Raw genomic sequence first — 17,417 nt, forward strand, 5'->3', positions numbered from 1 at the left:
ACTTTGTTATTTGTTCTGGAAACAGCCGTCGTTCACACGCCCACGCCGAGCTCTGAAATTGCTCCTGACACGGGTGCCCACCGCGGGTGTAGACGGGGTCACGGTCCTACCCCACCTCCTGTAGGTGCGCGCTCTTGGGCGGGAGCCCCAACACCTGCCTCTTCTCTGGCAACTGGGGTCACCGCAGCGCCCCGTTGCTCAGGTCGGCACGAGGGAGGCCAGCCCACGAGGTGCGTCTCATTAGGAAGGATCCAATTCACAGCCCGGCGGACCAAAGCCCAGAGTTTCGCGGTTTCTCTTCCCCTCGTGTGCTCATGAGAGGACACTGTGAGACGGCAGGCTGACGGGCAAGCTGGGGGGTCACAGTCCCAGGCCCACTGCTGGGAGGACCAAGGCCCTTCTGAGTGGCTGGGACACTTGGGGGTTTCATTTATGTTTGCCTGTGGGTGTTTGTCCCCGCTGGTGTTTTAAGTCGCCATGCCGCCATCCAAGAGATTAGCTGAGCCAACCACCCTGGAGCGCTCGGCCCCCGTGGGCCCGGCGCTTCTGCGGGCAACGCGGAGAGTGCAGGTGCCCGGGGCCGACGCAGGTCTCCAGCAAGGCAGGGGCGTGCCGGCGCCCGGGCCCTGCCCCGTCCCTGGGCCCCCAGCCCCAAGCGCCCAGACAGGCAGCCCCTACTGCCCGTCGCCAAGTCTGGGTGGTAGCTCTTCAATCGTCTTATTTATTTAAATACGAAAGAACACTTCATTTCCTCCCAGGTAGTCTGGAAGAAGGTCCCCCGGGAAACTGCAAGAAAGCGGCAGGCTTGGAGGCAGGGCGGCAGGATCGCTCTTCCAGGGAGTGACCTGGAGCCTGGCCGGATCCACAGGGAGGCGCGCACTGGTTTCGGAAAGGCCGGGAGTCCCCCTGGGAGTCCCCCACCGAGTGCCTCAGTCAGTGCCTCTTTCGGTAAGAGAGACGGGCAGTGGGTCCCAGACCCGTGCTCCATGCTTAGAGGACGTCGACCGACAGTCGCCCCCCCCCCCCCCCCCCAGAAGACCAGTGACGCGCCAGCTCTCCCAGGGCCCAGCTCCCTCGGCGGGGATGGGGAAGAGCCACCCTTGCCGGGGGCTCCCGGTCACAGCTCACTGCGGGATGCCTTGGCCACAATCACCAGCTTGGACAGCTCGGCCTTGAACGCCCCGGGCCGGTGGGACACTGCAAGACAAGAAGCACTGGGGTGAGACGCTCCGGGCCCCGGGCCAGGCCCGGGCGCCGTCCCCACAGTGGACCCGACACGGAAAGGCCCCCAGGCCTGAAGTCTACTGGGTGAGGGACACAGGGGAGGGGAGGCTGTCCTGAGGGCAGCAGAAGCCCCCGGAAAGCTCAGCGTGGCAAGAGCCGAGGTCCTCCTGCGAGAATGGATGGCGGCCGAGCTGCATCACCTCCCGTTTGCACTGGCAACCCCACCTCCTTTGCCCTTGACCGCTACAGTCCCCCACCTCCAAGGACCTGCAGGTAGGACAGGGCTCCTTCCAGACCCAAGGCCCCTCATGCCCCAACCCCCCACTCACTGCACCCCCCTCCTCCATCCCTAGGCCCGGTGACTCCCACAATCACAGGGGTCCTTCGCCTTATCTTTGCTGTCCCTCAGGACCCTCGGGGCTCCCCACCACGTGGCCCCACTCCCGTGTCCATCGTCCTAACCGCTCGCCCTCCCCGGAGCCCCGGCTGTGGAGCTTCCCACCCCTCCTCCTGCCCAGCACCCGCCCCGCAGAGCCCAACACGGCTCAGGACACCAGGGGCTCCCCGACCTCAGAAGTGACCCCGCCTCCCCGCGACACACGGGGCCGGCAGCAACCTCGATGCCTCGCGGACACCTTCCGCGTGAAAAGCACAGGAACTCTTCCTCGTCACAGAGCCCGGACGGCCAGGCTGTGTGGGTGTCACAGGACCCCTTGCTGTGGAGCGACCCCGAGCGTCCCCAAGGGCCACAGGGCTCCGAGCAGCAGACTCTCGCGCCCTCCGTTCTCTAGCAGGGACTGGCCAAGCGTGGCCTGCGCCATGAGCTCAGGGCGGCTTCTACGTTTTAAACAACTTTAACGAGAACCGACAGGAAAATGGTATTTTAGGGATAGGCAGTTCACGCTTCCGTGTTCATACAATAAAGTTTTATTAGAACGCAGCCACGCCTACTCAGTGACCTGTGGCGCCTGACGGATCGCCTTTGCCCTCTCAGAGGCTGTCTGTCTGCCCCACGAAGCCGAAAATAACTACTAGTGTTCGGGCAACAGTCCGCAGACGCTGGGCTATGAGCTGGGGCGCTGAGGGGTAGCCTCCCCTCTCTGCAATGGGGCGCCCTGCGCCCCCATCTTCTCTGCCTGTGTACCTGGGGCCTATCTGCACCAAACATCCCTTGTTTGTTTTTTCTTATTTAAGTGTTTTTTAAAAACTTATTTATTCTGAGAGAAAGAGGGAGCAGGTGGGGGAGAGGCAAAGAGAGAGAGAATCCCCAGCAGACCCCTCGCTGTCCACGCAGAGCTCCCCACGGGGCTCACACCCACAAAGCGGGAGACCATGCCCTGGGCCGGAACCGAGAGCCGCTCGCTTAACCGACTGCGCCCCCCCCAGGGCCCCCAACAATCCATCCTTTCATACCTGCTGTTTTGGTCACTTCAAATTCCTCGTTTTTCAGGGGGACGTCGCTTTCTCTTTCAAACGCAGCTTTGGACTGAAAAAGAACCCGTGGAAGCTTTTCTAATCAGGAAAGAACACGATCCGGTCTGCTTCCCAGAGCAGCACAGGCTAAAGCCACCTGCTTTCACCAAAGGGGCGCCTGGCGCTTTTCTAAGCACGAAAGGAAATCCAGAGGAGCCGGTGGTTAATCCACTTAAGAGATTGTCAACCGGCTTAAAACGTCACGCCTTTGCTGCAAATCCTCGGAGGAAGGTTACTTCCTTCGTTTTTTTCCCTTCGGTTAACGTACGGAAAGGACACAAACACCGCAGCCTCTCGACTGTAATTTTGAAACGTCAGACTTGTGTCTCAAGTCAGCTAAACGAGAGTTTTAAAGGAAGACAGGACCCCAGAGAGCAATTCGATCAGCGGCGTGTCTGTTTGCCCCAGTTCTGCAATCAGGCCCTGGAGAGTGGGAAGGTATTTTGTCGGGGTGATCAAAGTCCATCAGGAGCCGACTTTAAGAAAAGGAGATTATCCTCAATGACCCCGGGCGGGCCTTCAGAGCAGGACCGAGGTCCCTGCAGAAGTCCCTACAGTGCCAGCCGCCTCCCCCGCCCCCCTCGAGCCGGGCTGGCCCGCAGGCTTTGCAAGGGCCTTGCCGGTTCCTGGCAACAGACCTCTTCATGCCTGTCCCTCCTGGTCCCCCTTCCTGGACCAATAAAGTGGTTTTCCAACTGTTTCTCACCCCAATGCAGAAGGGGGGACCAGGGGAGCGGCTCCGCAGTGTGGCCGGCCCCTGGTGGGGGCAGCGGGGCTCAGGAGCGTGGCAGAAGGGGCTGCCCGGGCCATGGACGACAGGTCACGGGAGCCGAGGCACGTGGGGCCCTCCCCCACCCCTGTGAGCACACCGCCTGTGCTGCTGCCCTTGCCGTCCCTGCCCGTGTCCCCAGGGCTGAGCATCCGGGACTTTGAGAGTGGGCCCCTCCCCTCTGGCTTCCTGTTGGCCTGGGCAGCAGCGGGGCACTGGCCAGAGACTGGCAGGTGGTAGGAGAGGGAGGCCAGGTGTCCTGCCCCGCCCACCGGGTCTCTGGGGGTCTCCGGGCCCAGTGCCGTCTCCCTGACACGTCCGGGTCCGGAGTCTGCGAGGCGTCCCGTGTCCTCCCGGGTTACAGAATCTCCCCCTGGGGGCTTGAGGTCTGTCTCACTTCACCCGCCTCCCCACCCCTGCCGGCGGTCTGAAAGGAGCAGTCTGCGATGGCACGAACCACGGCAGCCACCCCCGCACGCGCGGCCTGTACTCACGTAGGCCATGCCGTACTCGATTTCCGCGCCCCGCACCTCCGCCTTGAACTGCGTGAAGTACAGGTAGGACTTGCCCTGGGGCCTGCGAAAGAGGGGCAGGCAAGAGGGTCAGCCTTTCCTCTTTGCTAGAACATTCGTCCGGCTCATTTACTGACAGGTCTGTTTCTCCTGTCTGGGCCCCAGCTGTTCTAGGATGGGAAGCCTTATGTTCATTCACTGAATGCTTGGTCATCGAAGGCCAAAGGCATTTCCAGGCATTGTGCTGGGGACCAAGAAATGGCAACATCCCCGGTGGTGAGAAATACAGGAGTTAACTAGGCAGGGGAGGGAGCCAGCTGCCCTGGGCGGAGGGCAAAGGTCCCGGGGAGGGTGCAAATGGGGGCAGGCGAAGGACCACAAGGTCAGCACGGCCAGAGCAGCGAGGGGCTGAGAGGGGCCGGCAGCGCGTGCCGTGTGAAGAGCCCCCCTGGGGGCGCACCAGGAGGGCAGGTGGGGGGGGCTCCAGGGGGCCTCCCAGATTCTCTAAGCCCTGGTGGCTGCCAGGGGCTGATCGGTCAGTGTCCGGAACCGGGAGGCCAGCCCAGGTAGGCATGACCTCTTGCCGAACGGGTGGCCCTGTGGCCAGCAGGTCCTTGGGCACCTAGAGGGCTGGTGCTCACACGCCCTGGTGCCGGGCGGTGATCTGCAGACAGACGGACGCCCCGGGGACGCTTCTGAGGCCAGGGGGCTGCGGACAGGGTCTCCTCTCGGCGGGACCTGACTAGGACGCTGGGCTCCTGGCCCCTGGGGCCTCTGCCTGTTGCCAACAGGGGCCAGTGCAGAGCGTGGGGGAGGAGATCCCCCGACGCTGCTGGCAGGCACCTGCTGTCTGTAAAGCACCAGGCAGGGGACTGTGAGGTGGCGCCTATGAGCGAATTAAAACACCCCGTGTCTTTTTATGGCTGTTGCTGCCACAACCCAAGTATCTCCTGTCTGTGGATCTGTCTCCCCGTGCTCACCCCAGCCCCCTGAGGGGGGCATCCCGGCCCGGACTTCCGTGTCTCCCCCAAAGGGCCTGCACTGTCCCAGACCCACAACCAGTGCTTCAGGAGTCGGTTCCAGGCCACAGGGCCCAGGGGAGCAGGGACATGATGCGACACAGCCCCAGCGCCCTACCCCCCCACTGGGCTGAGCACCCCCGTTCCTGTCCCTTCTTGGGCTGTGGCTCGCTCGTGGCGCTCCGGGACTGCAAAGCCTGGGCGGGGGACTGAGGGTGACAATGGCGGGGAGCCCCACCCCTCCCCCGGGGCTGCTTTCCTCCTCCCCCCTCCCCTCTTGGCCTCAGTGTTAATGCGCTTGCCTGGGGCGCCCTCCCCACCCCCCCACCCCCCCACCCCACCCCCCCCCCCCCCCCCGCACAGTGGCAAACCCCCTCTCCGATCTGTACCTGTGTGACGTCTGCCCCCTGCCTGTGCGCCCTCTGGGGTGTAGGACCCTGTCTTCCCAGCACCCCAGGCGAGCACCCACAGCAGACTCAGCGAGGCGCCACCCCGGGACCCCTGACTTACCTCCAGATGGTGCAGGTAAAGTGCTGGTGGTCTTTGCTGGTCCCCAGACTCATCTGCCACTTCTGGGGAGAGAAAGACACAGGTCGGTCCCGGGCCCGCGGCCTCACTGCTCACGGCACACTCTGTGGGTTTCAGGTTCAGCTCTGGTTCTGCAAAGTGAGCGAACCTTCCCTGGGCCAGCCGGCTGGAGCCTGGCTCAGGGGCGGTGAGGCCATGACGGTGGGGACGTGCCCTCACATGTTTGTCCAAACCCACAGGAGCGGGACCAAGCATGAACCCCCGTGTCCGCTACGGGCTGGGACTCACAATGACGCGGCAGGGCGGGTTCGGCGACTCTAACAGATGTCCCCTCTGGTGTCGGCCGTCATTGACGGGGGAGGCCGTGCACGGGGGGCCTGGGGGGGGGGGGTGGGTATCAAAATCTGTGACTTCTGCCCACTTTGGCTGTGAATCTCAAACTTCCCTGAAAAATAAAGCCTATCAAGGAAAATAAACAGTAAAAGGCAACACAGTATATTCATGCTCGTTGAATGACCGTAACGTCCTCAGCGCAAACGCCAAGACTGTGATACTCATGGTGACATGGAGGACGTGGGTGGGGCCTGGACAATGGAAGGCACCAGAAAGCTTTTTTATGTGTTTTTCTTTTTCAATGACGTGGAGGTGTTAGCTTTCTAGAAATCCAATTAAAGGGGCGCCTGGGTGGCTCAGTCGGTTAAGCGTCCGACTTCGGCTCAGGTCTCGATCTCGAGGTTCGTGAGTTCGAGCCTCGCTGTCAGCACAGAGCCTGCCGCCTCCTTCGGATTCTGTGTCTCCCTCTCTCTCTGACCCTCTTCTGTCTCTGTCTCTCAAAAATAAATAAACGCTAAAAAAAATTTTTTTTTTAATCAAAAACGTTGTGATTCCCAAATACACCGCTAACAGTTTCTTCTAGCTTTCACGGCCTCTGAAAACCCGGCGAATGGAAACAGACAACCACGGCCGGTTCTGGGCTGCCTGCGGCATCTGTGTATTTTGCTAGTAAAATGCGAGTGTGCAGTCCCCTCCCGGGACTAATAATATACACCGAGTACTGGCATTCCTGATTTAACGTTAGAGCGTCTTCATTAAGGACAGCAAGGCCGTGTTTAGGTTAATTATAATGGGAGTAAATGGTCATCTAGATGCCGCTTGCCTGCAGCATGGAGGTGGGGACCTATTATTCTGGTGGGACGGCTGCAGGCCATACCCGCAGACTCACATTCTTTTTCCTCCCTGTTTAAAATTAGCACCTGTCCAGGGGCGCCTGGGTGGCTCGGTCGGTTGCGCGCCTGACTCTTGATTTAGGTTCAGGTCCAGATCCCAGGGTCGTGGGATTGAGCCCCGCACTGGGTTCCGCACTGAACATGCAGCCTGCTTAAGATTCTCCCTCTCTCTCTCTTCCTCTCCCACTGTGCCCTTCCCCTGATCATGCCCTCACTCTGTCTAAAATTAATTAAGAACTGAAAAAAAATTTTAAAAGCACCTGTCCATGGCCCCAAGGCCTCTGAGCACCTGGAAATGGTTTTATGCTGTGAGACAGAGGTTTGCCACGGCTCTGAAAAGGTTCTTGAAAATGAGGCAAACATTTAAACATGGTTTGAAAAAATGAACGCCAACCCAGTTTAAAACCAAGAGCTTCTAAGCAGCAGGGTCAACTGTGAGTGACCTTGTGGTTACATGAACTTGACTGTGGTCTCGTGGCTGGCACGGTGGGCAGCTGGTAAGGCTCCGGCTCTGGCATCAGACGCCCGTGAGTGTGTGCTCTGGGACAGCCCGAGCCCCCGGGACCTTGTCTGTGCAGCTAGGGGAACCGGGCACAGAAGTGGCTGGGCGTGACAGAGGACGCCTAAGTGGCAGCTGCTGGCAGTTTTTATTAGGACACACACGACAGATGGGACACGACAGAGCCCACTCCGGTTGTGTGTCCCCCGCCCCATCAAGGTACAGACCAGTTCTGTCTCCCCGAATCCCCCGGCCCCTTCCCTCTGCACTTAACCCCTCCCCGCGAAATCCTGGTAACCGCGGCCCTCATCTCCCGTCTCAGAGCTGGGCCTTTACAAAACCGTCCTCCGAGAGGAATCCGGCAGTAGGCAGGTCTCGTGTATGTTTCCACTCAGCACGCGGCCCCGGACGCTCACCCACGCTGCTGCGGGCGACCACAGGTCACTTGTTCAATGGCTTCGTTGGGCAATATTTACGTACCGGACCTTTCACTTTTCTAAAGCAAACAAGTCTGTGTTTTCTAGCACGTTCCCAGGTGTGCATCCCATCACCACGACCTAGTTCCGGAACATTCCGCCTCCCCGGAAAAGAACCCCATCTCCCTCGGCAGTCACCCCTCCCCCGCACACACGCACGCGCACACACACACACACACACACACACACACACACACACCCCGTCTCCCCAGTCTCTGGCAGCTGGAACTCATTTCTTTGTCGGTGGATGAGCCTGTTCTGGACGTTTCACATAAGTCGAATCATATACTCTGGGGCCTCTCGTGTCTGGTTCCTTCCCTGGGCGTCATGTGTTCAGGGTCCCTCACGGGGTAGCGGGTGTGGGCGCCTCCTCGCTGCTGTCCGTGGCCAAGTGATGTTGCCCTGCGTGCGTGGTGGACACACTCTGTGTATCCACTCACCTGCCGACGGACACTCAGGCTGTTTCCCTCGTTGGCCACTGTCAATCCCGCTGCTGTGACGGTCGTGCACGTTACCAGCGGGCAGACCCCTAGCAGTGGAAGTGCCGGGTTACAGGGCAAGTGTACATTTGACTTGGTAAGAAATGGCCACTCTGCATCCCCCACCGGCCACGGCCAAGCGCTCCAGCTGCCGGGCCTCCTGGCGGGCACTGAGAGATTAGGAGTCACCCTGGATCTAATGTCACCCGACAGCACTGGCCTCCCAGGCGACCCCCTGCAGAACCACTGTCGAAGGAGCAAGCACGGGCTGTTCTCCCTCAGACGCCTCGGGTCCGAGCTGCTGGAGAGCGGGGCACTGGGAGCCAGCTAGGAATCGGGGTTTCTTCTCTTCTCTCTGCTGGTGACGCCTCTGCAGAGAGGCCGCGACGGCCCCCCGGACTGCCGTTCCAGCTGCTCCGAGGGCCACCTCTGCTGTGCTGCCCTGTATGTCGCTAGGGAGAACCCACAGAACATCTCAAACCATCCCTGCACATCCGCTGAGAATCCGGCCAGCCGTTCGCTTGCGAGGGGGGAAGCCCACGGGTCCTGGGCGCCAGCCACGTTCAGCAGCCACCGAGCACCCCATCGGGCTCCCACAGCGCCACCCGCCCGGCAGCCGGCTACCTGTGATCTCGGTCACAGTTCCAGACGGGTGCTCCTGGAACGAGCCCGCACCACAGCGCACCTGCTTTTCTTAGGTGGTTTCCTCCAGGATGAGCCCCCTCCTCCAAGATGAACGAAAGGAGCCCCGTGCTGGAATTCCAGTTTGTGACGCAACGGCTGCTCCAAGACAAGGCTCCAGCCTACAGTCACCCCAGCCGGCGCCACTGAACTTGGCTCTCCCTCCCCCAACGCTGTAGCTCTGAGAGCTTCGTCGGTGGCGGGTGTGTGTGTGTGTGTGTGTGTGTGTGTGTGTGTGTGTGTGCGCGCGCGCGTGCGCACTCTTTTCCAAGTTGCTGGTGTTTCCTGCACAGAGCAGTGGTTAGGGGTGTATATGCCCTGGGGACCTCGGTCACTTCCCAGCTGGGGGACCCCGGGCCTCCGTGTCCTCGTGTGTGAAACCAGGTCGTGGCAGAACAGTATGGCCTCCCGGGGCCGTGGAGAGGAAGAAACGAGACGTGTGCACGGCTCAGCACAGCGCACGGCACCCGATAAACGGCCACAGTAGGGCGACACCATGCCACAGACTGTTCTGGAAGGAGAGCAGGCTTTCCCCAAAGTCTGGTTGATTGGGAGCAAAGCACAATCAGGGATACAGGGAGATGCTGTTTACCGATTTTTACAGGGACGATGAATTCTTCCCTTTTTCTTCTAATTCTAACGATTTTGAGAAAGTCTGTTTGCGCCTCTTCCCGAACCCTTGAAGCTCTCCCTCCTGAATAAACCAGTACCTTATTCTCGGAGTTCTTCGTTGTACTGGTGCGTCCGTTCCTGGCTGTTTTGTAGTCTGTGGCCGCGGGCATTATTTCCCGGGGCTGCCGTGACGAAGTATCACAAACCTCCTCCCTTACAGCCGCTACGCTGTATTCCCTCCCGGTTCTGGAGGCCAGAGGTCCAAACCAAGGTGTCACCGCCAGGCTGCCACGCAAGGCAAACAAAATACCCCTGACAGAGGCTCCCGGGCCTCTTCGCATCCAGACTTTTGTTCACTGTGTGGACCTATAGGGGGAAACCTGCCGTCGTTAGTGAACTGGAGGATGCTCTTTTATGGGTGACGCAAGAACAGTTCAAAGGCTCTAGGGAAGGATCCTTCCTGCCTCTTCTGGTTTCTGGTGGCTCCAGGTGTCCCTTGGCTTGTGGCCGCGTCCCTCCATCTCTGCCTCTGTCTTTACTTGGCCTTTTCCTCTGCGTGTCTTCTCCTCTTCTATCAAATCTCCCCGGAGTATCTCTTGTAAGAGTTATTGTCGTTGGATTCAGGGTCCACTGGGATAACCCAGCACGACCTCCCCGTTGCACAGTCCTTAACTCACGCCTGCAGATATATTTTTTTTCTTCTAAATAAGCTTAGGGGCGCCTGGGTGGCTCAGTCGGTTAAGCGTCCGACTTTGGCTCAGGTCACGATCTCACCGTTCGTGGGTTCGTGCCCCGCGTCAGGCTGGGTGCTGACGGCTCGGAGCCTGGAGCCTGCTTTGGATCCTGTGCCTCCCTCTCCCTCCGCCCCTCCCCTGCTCACATCCTGTCTCTGTCCATCTTTCCAAAGTAAAATACATGTTAAAAAACAAACGAAAATAAATACGTAAATAAGGTCAAAGTCACAGGTTCCAGGGATTAGGAAGCAAACGTGGCTTCTGGGGGAGCACCGTTCAACTCACCACCCTTGTGTGACCGGAAGTTTAGCAGCTTCACTGCACTGCCCACTAAGCAGCTCTCGGTCCCCGACACAAGCTGGGTATGGTGGGCCCTACTCAGCGTCTCCCAAGACCGGACGCAAGGTGTCAGCGAAAGGCACTCCCATCTGAGGCTTGGACTCCCTTTCCAACTCTTCCCAACGTGCTTGGGGCAGAGCTCAGTTCCTGCGGCTGGAAGACTGAAGCCCGGCCGCCAGCCAGGAGCTGCCCTCCGCTCCCAGAGGCCATCTGCATTCCTTGCCTCGCGCTCCCCCCCACAGCCAGCAAGGGTGAATCACATCCTTCTTATGTTCCGAATCTTATTTCCTCTTCGGCCACCGGCCGCCGGAGAAAACAGCCACCACGAAATGGGGACCTCAGTCGTACGTGGCGAGGAACTGAGTTCTGCCGACAACTCGAAGGAGCCTGGAGATGAGAGCTGGCCGGCTGCCGCCTTGATTTTGGCTTTATGAAGCGCCCGGCCGCGCTGATCACGGCTTCTAACCTTCAGAACCGGGAGACAGTAAATGGGGGTTGTTTTAAGCTGCTAAATTTATCGTGATTTGTCATGCATCACGGAAGGCAAACAAAATACCCCTGACAGAGGCTCCCGGGAACAGAGCCGCACCTCACGTGCCTCTTCGCATCCAGACTTTTGTTCACTGTGCGGAATTATAGGGGGAAACCTGCCATCGTTAGTGAACTGGAGGATGCTCTTTCATTGGTGACGCAAGAACAGTTCCACGAGTGTGAGTTAATGTGGGTGTGACCCACCTCTACTGTTCCCTGGAGAGCATTTCTCCACGACAACGGATACCGCCATACAAAACTACGTGGAATTTGGAACAACTCACCTCGTTGGTCCCTCCTTGAGAAGCGTAGGTGAACGTGCATGTATATTTGTCCTGGAGACAAATTGAAGATGGAAAAAAGTTTGTTAGGAAGTGCTTACGGCGGATGCCCTTCCGAGATCCAAAATCCAGAGGATCTGGCTTTTGGGGCACGTGGGTGGCTCAGTTGAGCGTCCTAGTTTAGCTTGGGTCATGATCTCACAGTTTGTGAGTTCAAGCCCCACGTCGGGCTTGCTCCTGCCAGCGCATAGCCCGTTGTGGATCCCCTGTCCTCTCTCTCTCTCTCTCTCTCTCTCTCTCTCTGCCCCTCCCCCCCAACTCATGCTCTCTCAAAAGTAAATAAACATCTAAAAACCACTAATTACTAACAAACTAATACTAATAAATAAAATTTAAAAAATAAATAACATCCGGCTTTTGAACATCTGCACTAAGGACAGGAGGTAGAGCCCGATTCTGGGCTGATGTGCCTGGAGGCCAGCCCCACAGGGCCTCCCAGTGTCTACAGACCTAGAACTCCCCTGCCTGTCTCCCTGCTAGTGAGCTCCTAAGTCAGGACAAACAGCCCACGAGGCTTCTGGGGGATGGAGAACAGGAAGGGGGAAGTCCCCCACCCTCCAAGCACCCACCCATCTGGGGACTCTGGAAGCAGGGGCACCAGGAGGCCCTTCTCTGCTCTGCTGTGGGCCTCAGACAAGTGAAAACTTTGCTGAGTCTGTTTTCCTCATCTGTGAAACGGTCCTAGCAAATAAAGCACTTGGGGCGACATCTGGCTATGAGGAAGTGGTACATCGCAGCTAGTGACACCTGTAACAGACAGGGAAAATGAAGATGGGAGGGGACGGGCTTCTCCAACGAGCTAGGGGCAGCGCTGGGCTGGCCCCAGCCTTGCTGACTGACGGCTAAGGAGGGCCTAGCCTCCCACCTCGGTGAAAGGATTGAAGGGCATCCTTCTCCTTGTGCAACGGAGAAGGGGCAACGTCTGTCCACCTCCTCCGCAGTCAGAGCCGCAGCGAGGCTGACCCTCTGCAGGGCCTGGAGGTGAAGACCCCCCCGGCCTCCTCTCCCCCCACTTCTGGGCCGGCTCTGCCCTCCAATGGCCGGGGACTCGCCCGGTCTGGGAGTTAGGGCTGCTTGCGCACGCGAGGCACGCGAGAGGAAACAGGGACCGAGGCTAGTGACCCACCCCCTCCAAGTCGCCAGATCCCAGGAAGTCCCGCTCCGCGTAAATTCAGCCCTATCTCCGAGATGACCGCACCCCCAGAGTCCCTTCCCAAGCCAGGCCCCGCCCCTGACGGTCCAGGCCCCCTTCTCAGGACCCGCCCCCACCGGCGCCACCGCTCAAGCCCCCGGGGCGGCGGCGATACGTACCCCCGGGCCCACGTTCTGGGAGAAAGAGTGCACGACGCCGCCAGGTCGCACGTCGAACGCCACCGTCGTGGGCTCGGACACCGCCTCCCCCGGCCTCAACGCCACAGCCGCCAGGAGCAACGCAGCCCACCAGCTCGCGCCTTCGCCGTTCCTCCTTTTGCTGGGCGCCGCCATGTTGGGATCGGATCCGCAGGGCAGGGTGGCGACGGGACGCGGCAAGGGACACGTGGGGCGACCGCTGGAGGCCACGTCGGCGGCGGCGCGGGCACGTGACCAGGCGCGCCCCGCCCCTTCCCCGGCTCTGGCCGCCATGCTGGGGCGGGGCTTAGGCTTCCAGGGGGCGTCTCCGGGGGGGAGTGGCCATAGGCTGCCTTCCTGCCTCCATTCCTAGCCTTGCGACTGACCTTACAGCTCTTCCAGTTGGTACATGTAGACGGAATGAGGGAAATGGACGATGGCCATTGGGTAAATACCTTATAATTGTTGCAGCCAAGATCCCTGGGTGGATCTGAAGTTCAATAACGGGAAACCTCATTTAGAATGGAATGGGGAGGCCGGCAGGGAAAGCTCTGCACCCTAGGACTTCTGGTCAATTGCAGGCCCAACAGGAAGTCCAGTGCCTCGCAAGTCCACAGTGTGTTAGCCGCTACTGCGCAGGCCCCGCAAGAGGAAGTTTTTCCCTTGCCCCACAACAGCGCAGCCAATGAGAGGCAGCCACAGCGCAGCCAATGAGAGGCAGCCACAGCGCAGCCAATGAGAGGCAACCACAGCCCAGCCAATGAGAAGCCACCATACCTGGCACCGCCGGGGTAGGGCCGCGGACTTTTTGTTTAGAAGAGCCCCTTGCAAGTTCCTCTTTCTTCTGTAAGATAATATCCCTCTCCCTTGTTCTGCAGACTTCCCAATGGTTTTGCCGTCCTTAGTTTGCCTGTCCGTCCCAGGTTGCAGTGCTCTGCCATTCCTGTTTTCACTGGTAAAATAACTGTCAGTTTTATTTTTTCAGGTTAACAGATCTAACAATTAGTGGGGGAAAAGATGAGAAACAGGTTATTTCTGTAGCCTCAAAGTACTTTCCCCCAAGATAGTTATTCGTTATAAAGGGAAAAGTAGTAATTTTACAACGAAGACACGTCTTTAGCCCAGTGATCTAAGTTAAGGGCGCCAGTGAGGCCGCAACGTGGAGCCGCTCACAGGGTGCACCGAGAAGGGCATTTTCAGTGGCGCCTCTAGCCTTCCTGCCCCACATGCATGACTCCAGTCTAATTATAAGCAAATGTCAGACGGAATCCGAAGCTGAGGGCCATTCCACAAGGTAACTGGGCAGTACTCCTAAAAAAAAAAAAAAAAAAAGGCTGAGGAACCATCACAGGATGGGGAGACCAGGAAAACAAAACACGATGCGGGCTCCTGGATTGGCTCCTTGTCTTAGTTCAGTCTGTTCTAACAAACACACCGCAATCTGGCGGCCTATAAAGAAACACATGTTTATCTCAGGGTTCTGGAGGCCGGAAGTTCAAGATCAAGGCAACGGTAGATTTGGCGTCAGGTGAGGCCCACCTCCTGGTTCGGAGGCAGCTCAGTGCTCGTATTCTCAGGGTCCTCGGTCCTCCCGCGCGGCGCAAGGGGCAGGGCGCTCTCTGGGGCGTCTCTTGTAGGGGTGCTCATCCCATCCCGGGGGCTCCACCCTCTTGACCTAACCTCCTCCCGGAGGCCCCACCTCCTAACACCGTCACCCTGGGCATCAGCTTTCACCATATGAATTTTGGAGGGACAGGTTCGTGCATAACAATCCTGGACCAGAGAAATGGCCTCTACACATTACGTAACAGGATTGTATTGATGCTCATTTCCTGATGGAACCATGGTTACCTAAGATGTTCACATGAGGGGAAGCTGGGTGGAGGGCATCTAGGAACTCAGTACTATTTCTGCAACTTTTTTGTCAGCCTAACGTTATTTCAGAATAAACTAAAAAGAAAATAGTCCCTCTCTCATGGGGTTGTCAGGCTAATTAACAGAACATGCAGGTGACATTTTTTACAAGGACTCTGAATCGTAGCTTTCCCCCCCAATTTTTTTGGTCATACATGGCTTGAGTTTCCGAGGAAGCACCACAATGGTGAGGGCCAGAGGGTCCAGGATTAAACTCTCGTTTCCCTGGTCCTTCCTGACTTGAGAGAACAGAATCCAGAAAGAAAATCTCACAGGTTGCCCCTAAGCTGAGCTCGAGTGCCAACTTTCGGGGCCTCGAGAGGGTGAAGGCCATTTTCAGGGAATGGGCAGCCTGGCCTGACTTGGGATACCTGTTTGCTTGAAGAAATCTCTTTCTCCTTGCAGCTGCCTGCTCTGGACCCTTTGAAAGGAAATCGGCTCCAGAAACCAGATGATCACAGTCTTGCTGTGTTTCACAGAGCATGTTCCGGTTCCGTTGATGTCTTCCCCATTACCTCCCCTGCTGTGTTTGACCTTCAGCCCCTCACTGTGAAGGATTCAGTTAGCGGCCATGTGCCGTTGCTAACAAGATGCTTCAACTGTGTGCTGTTTGAGTCTCCTACCGAAGAGAGGTAGGTTGGCGCGTGCGTGTTTTCCTTTTTGCCTAAAAAAAAAAAAAAAAAAAAAAAAAGCAAAAAAAAAAACCCTACATACTGGAGAGATTGAAAGAAAAAATAAACATGATTCCAGAGATCCTGCTTTTTAATCATGACATGAACTCTGGCAGTCCTTAAGGAAACCATTTGATGACACAAATGTCAGTGGACATCTCTCTCTCTGCTCAGGACACCATAAATGGGGTGGGTGTGGATATAACCGGGATGCACGGAGGAGCTCCTTTCTGGAGAACAAACAGTTTTGTATTATGATTGGGGTGTTGGTTACAGGAATCTATGCGGGCGACAGAAAGGAAAAGACACACACACACACACACACACACACACATACACACGCTCTCACCAGCCAGCACATGTAAAAGCTGATAAAATCCAAATCAGGAATAGAGTCTAGTTAATTGCACTGCACTCGTGTCAGTTTCCTGATTTTGACAATGGCCCAGGGTTAGGTAAGATGTGAGCTGGATGGAGGGTACCTGGGATTCTCTGTACTATTTTCACAACTTCCTGTGTGTCCAGAGTTAAAGTTTTTGTGTGTTTTTGTTTTCTGTGTGTGTTGAAACACCACAAACCTGTTAGGCAAATGACAAACCGGGAAAGAGCTTCAACCAGCAGGACACAGGCTTTCGTGTCCATCACGTGTGGGTTCCTGCCAGTTAGGGAAGACAGGAACTTTTCCAGCAGGAAAGCCAAGACAGTACCGGGCACCCTCCCGCTGACGGATCCCCCGCCAGTGGTGGAGAAGAGTGGCCCACGTATCAGCCTAGAAGAAACAGATGCCCCTGCCTGCCACCTCCGCGACCGAGACTTTCGGCCAGCGGACACTTGTCCTCTTGTAGCTGGCCTTCACCCATCCCTCCTTCCTGTTGGCACCCCACTGACACTTCCGGGCTTCACTGTCAGGGTAGGAATGTGACTGACTGGAGTTTGGCCGATGGATGCTGTCTCACGACAATCTTGAGTACTGACTGTGGGAGGCAGGGGTAGAAGTTTCCCACGAAGAGTTCCTGCTTTGAGACAAATGCAGGTTTCCAGCTGTCAAGGCTCCTGGAGCACGCCCAGTGTCCTTTCCCACCGGTTCTGTTATTCTATGACTTGTGACCCGTCCCCTCCTTCACTTTAAGTGAAAGACTACTTATTCCCAGGACTGATTTTTTAAAACATTCACTGGCTGAGCTTCCTATCTGCAAAACACACGGAGATCGACAACACAGTTCAGTTTGCAACATGGATGACAAGGGACTGATTTCCTGCATATATAAAGAGTGTCCAGGGGCACCTGGGTGGCGCAGTCGGTTAAGCGTCCGACTTCAGCCAGGTCGCGATCTCGCGATCCGGGAGTTCGAGCCCCGCGTCGGGCTCTGGGCTGACGGCTCAGAGCCTGGAGCCTGTTTCCGATTCTGTGTCTCCCTCTCTCTCTGCCCCTCCCCCGCCAATGCTCTGTCTCTCTCTGTCCCAAAAATAAATAAATGTTGAAAAACAAAATTAAAAAAAAAAAAAAAAGAGTGTCCACACATCGTTGAGGCCAATAGATCAAAAGAAAGGTGGGCAAATGGTCACTAGTAAACAGGTATCTTAGAACATGAAAATATGGCCGCAGATAACACACCTCACGGGCAAAGATAAAAAAATAATTGACTAACAGGTGGTTCTGGTGAAGAAATGGAGACACGGGTGTACTTCACCCTTATTGGAAAAGTTTACATTGAGGTGTTCTCTTTGGAAGGCAATTCGGCATACTCGAAACTAAAATTGAATACGCCTTTGGATAGTTCTAGGAAGTTACCCCTATAAACTCAAACATATGCCCAAAGTATGTATAAGACTGTTAACAGTTATCACTTATACTGGGGGCTGGCCAACCACAGCCTGGGGGTTAAATCTGGTCAGCTGCCTGGTTTCGTAAAGAAGGTTTTATTGGCAGGCAGCCAAACCCACACATTTACATATTGCCTGTGGCTGCTCTAGGGCCAGGAGAGCAGAGTAGTTGTACCGGTCTGGCCTGCAAAGCCGAAAATATTTACTCTCTGGTTTTTACAGAGGAAGTCTGTTGA

At 57.1% G+C, this 17,417-nt stretch overlaps 1 protein-coding gene across 2 annotated transcripts; it reads right to left on the reverse strand.

The window, feature by feature from the left end:
* Positions 1–701: 701 nt before the first annotated feature.
* MYDGF (myeloid derived growth factor) lies at positions 702–13,185 on the reverse strand. 2 transcript variants are annotated; one of them, XM_047845089.1, is made up of 6 exons: positions 12,755–12,997; positions 11,387–11,437; positions 5,508–5,569; positions 3,961–4,042; positions 2,638–2,710; positions 702–1,197 (listed from the first exon to the last, which is right to left on the reverse strand). In XM_047845089.1, exons 1-6 carry the CDS (start codon positions 12,926–12,928, stop codon positions 1,118–1,120), a joined length of 522 nt encoding a protein of 173 aa, XP_047701045.1. In that variant the 5' UTR covers positions 12,929–12,997; the 3' UTR covers positions 702–1,117. The 2 variants fall into 2 exon arrangements, with proteins under 2 accessions (XP_047701045.1, XP_047701046.1); XM_047845090.1 differs by lacking the exons at positions 702–1,197; positions 2,638–2,710; positions 3,961–4,042; positions 5,508–5,569 and adding an exon at positions 10,370–11,037 and having other exon boundaries at positions 12,755–13,185.
* Positions 13,186–17,417: the final 4,232 nt, after the last annotated feature.

Source organism: Prionailurus viverrinus, chromosome A2 (assembly GCF_022837055.1).
Source record: "Prionailurus viverrinus isolate Anna chromosome A2, UM_Priviv_1.0, whole genome shotgun sequence".
Taxonomy (NCBI): domain Eukaryota; kingdom Metazoa; phylum Chordata; class Mammalia; order Carnivora; family Felidae; genus Prionailurus; species Prionailurus viverrinus.

What these genes read in the sequence shown, in the direction of transcription:
- MYDGF (XM_047845090.1), bottom strand. Translation starts at nt 13,066, where the DNA reads ATGGCGGCCAGAGCCGGGGAAGGGGCGGGGCGCGCCTGGTCACGTGCC. An exon ending in CCCAGAACGTGGGCCCGGGG is followed by an intron (nt 11,438 to 12,754) that starts GTACGTATCGCC and finishes ATTTGTCTCCAG; the next exon opens with GACAAATATACATGCACGTT. An exon ending in CTCAAGGAGGGACCAACGAG is followed by an intron (nt 11,038 to 11,386) that starts GTGAGTTGTTCC and finishes CCGGTTCTGAAG; the next exon opens with GTTAGAAGCCGTGATCAGCG.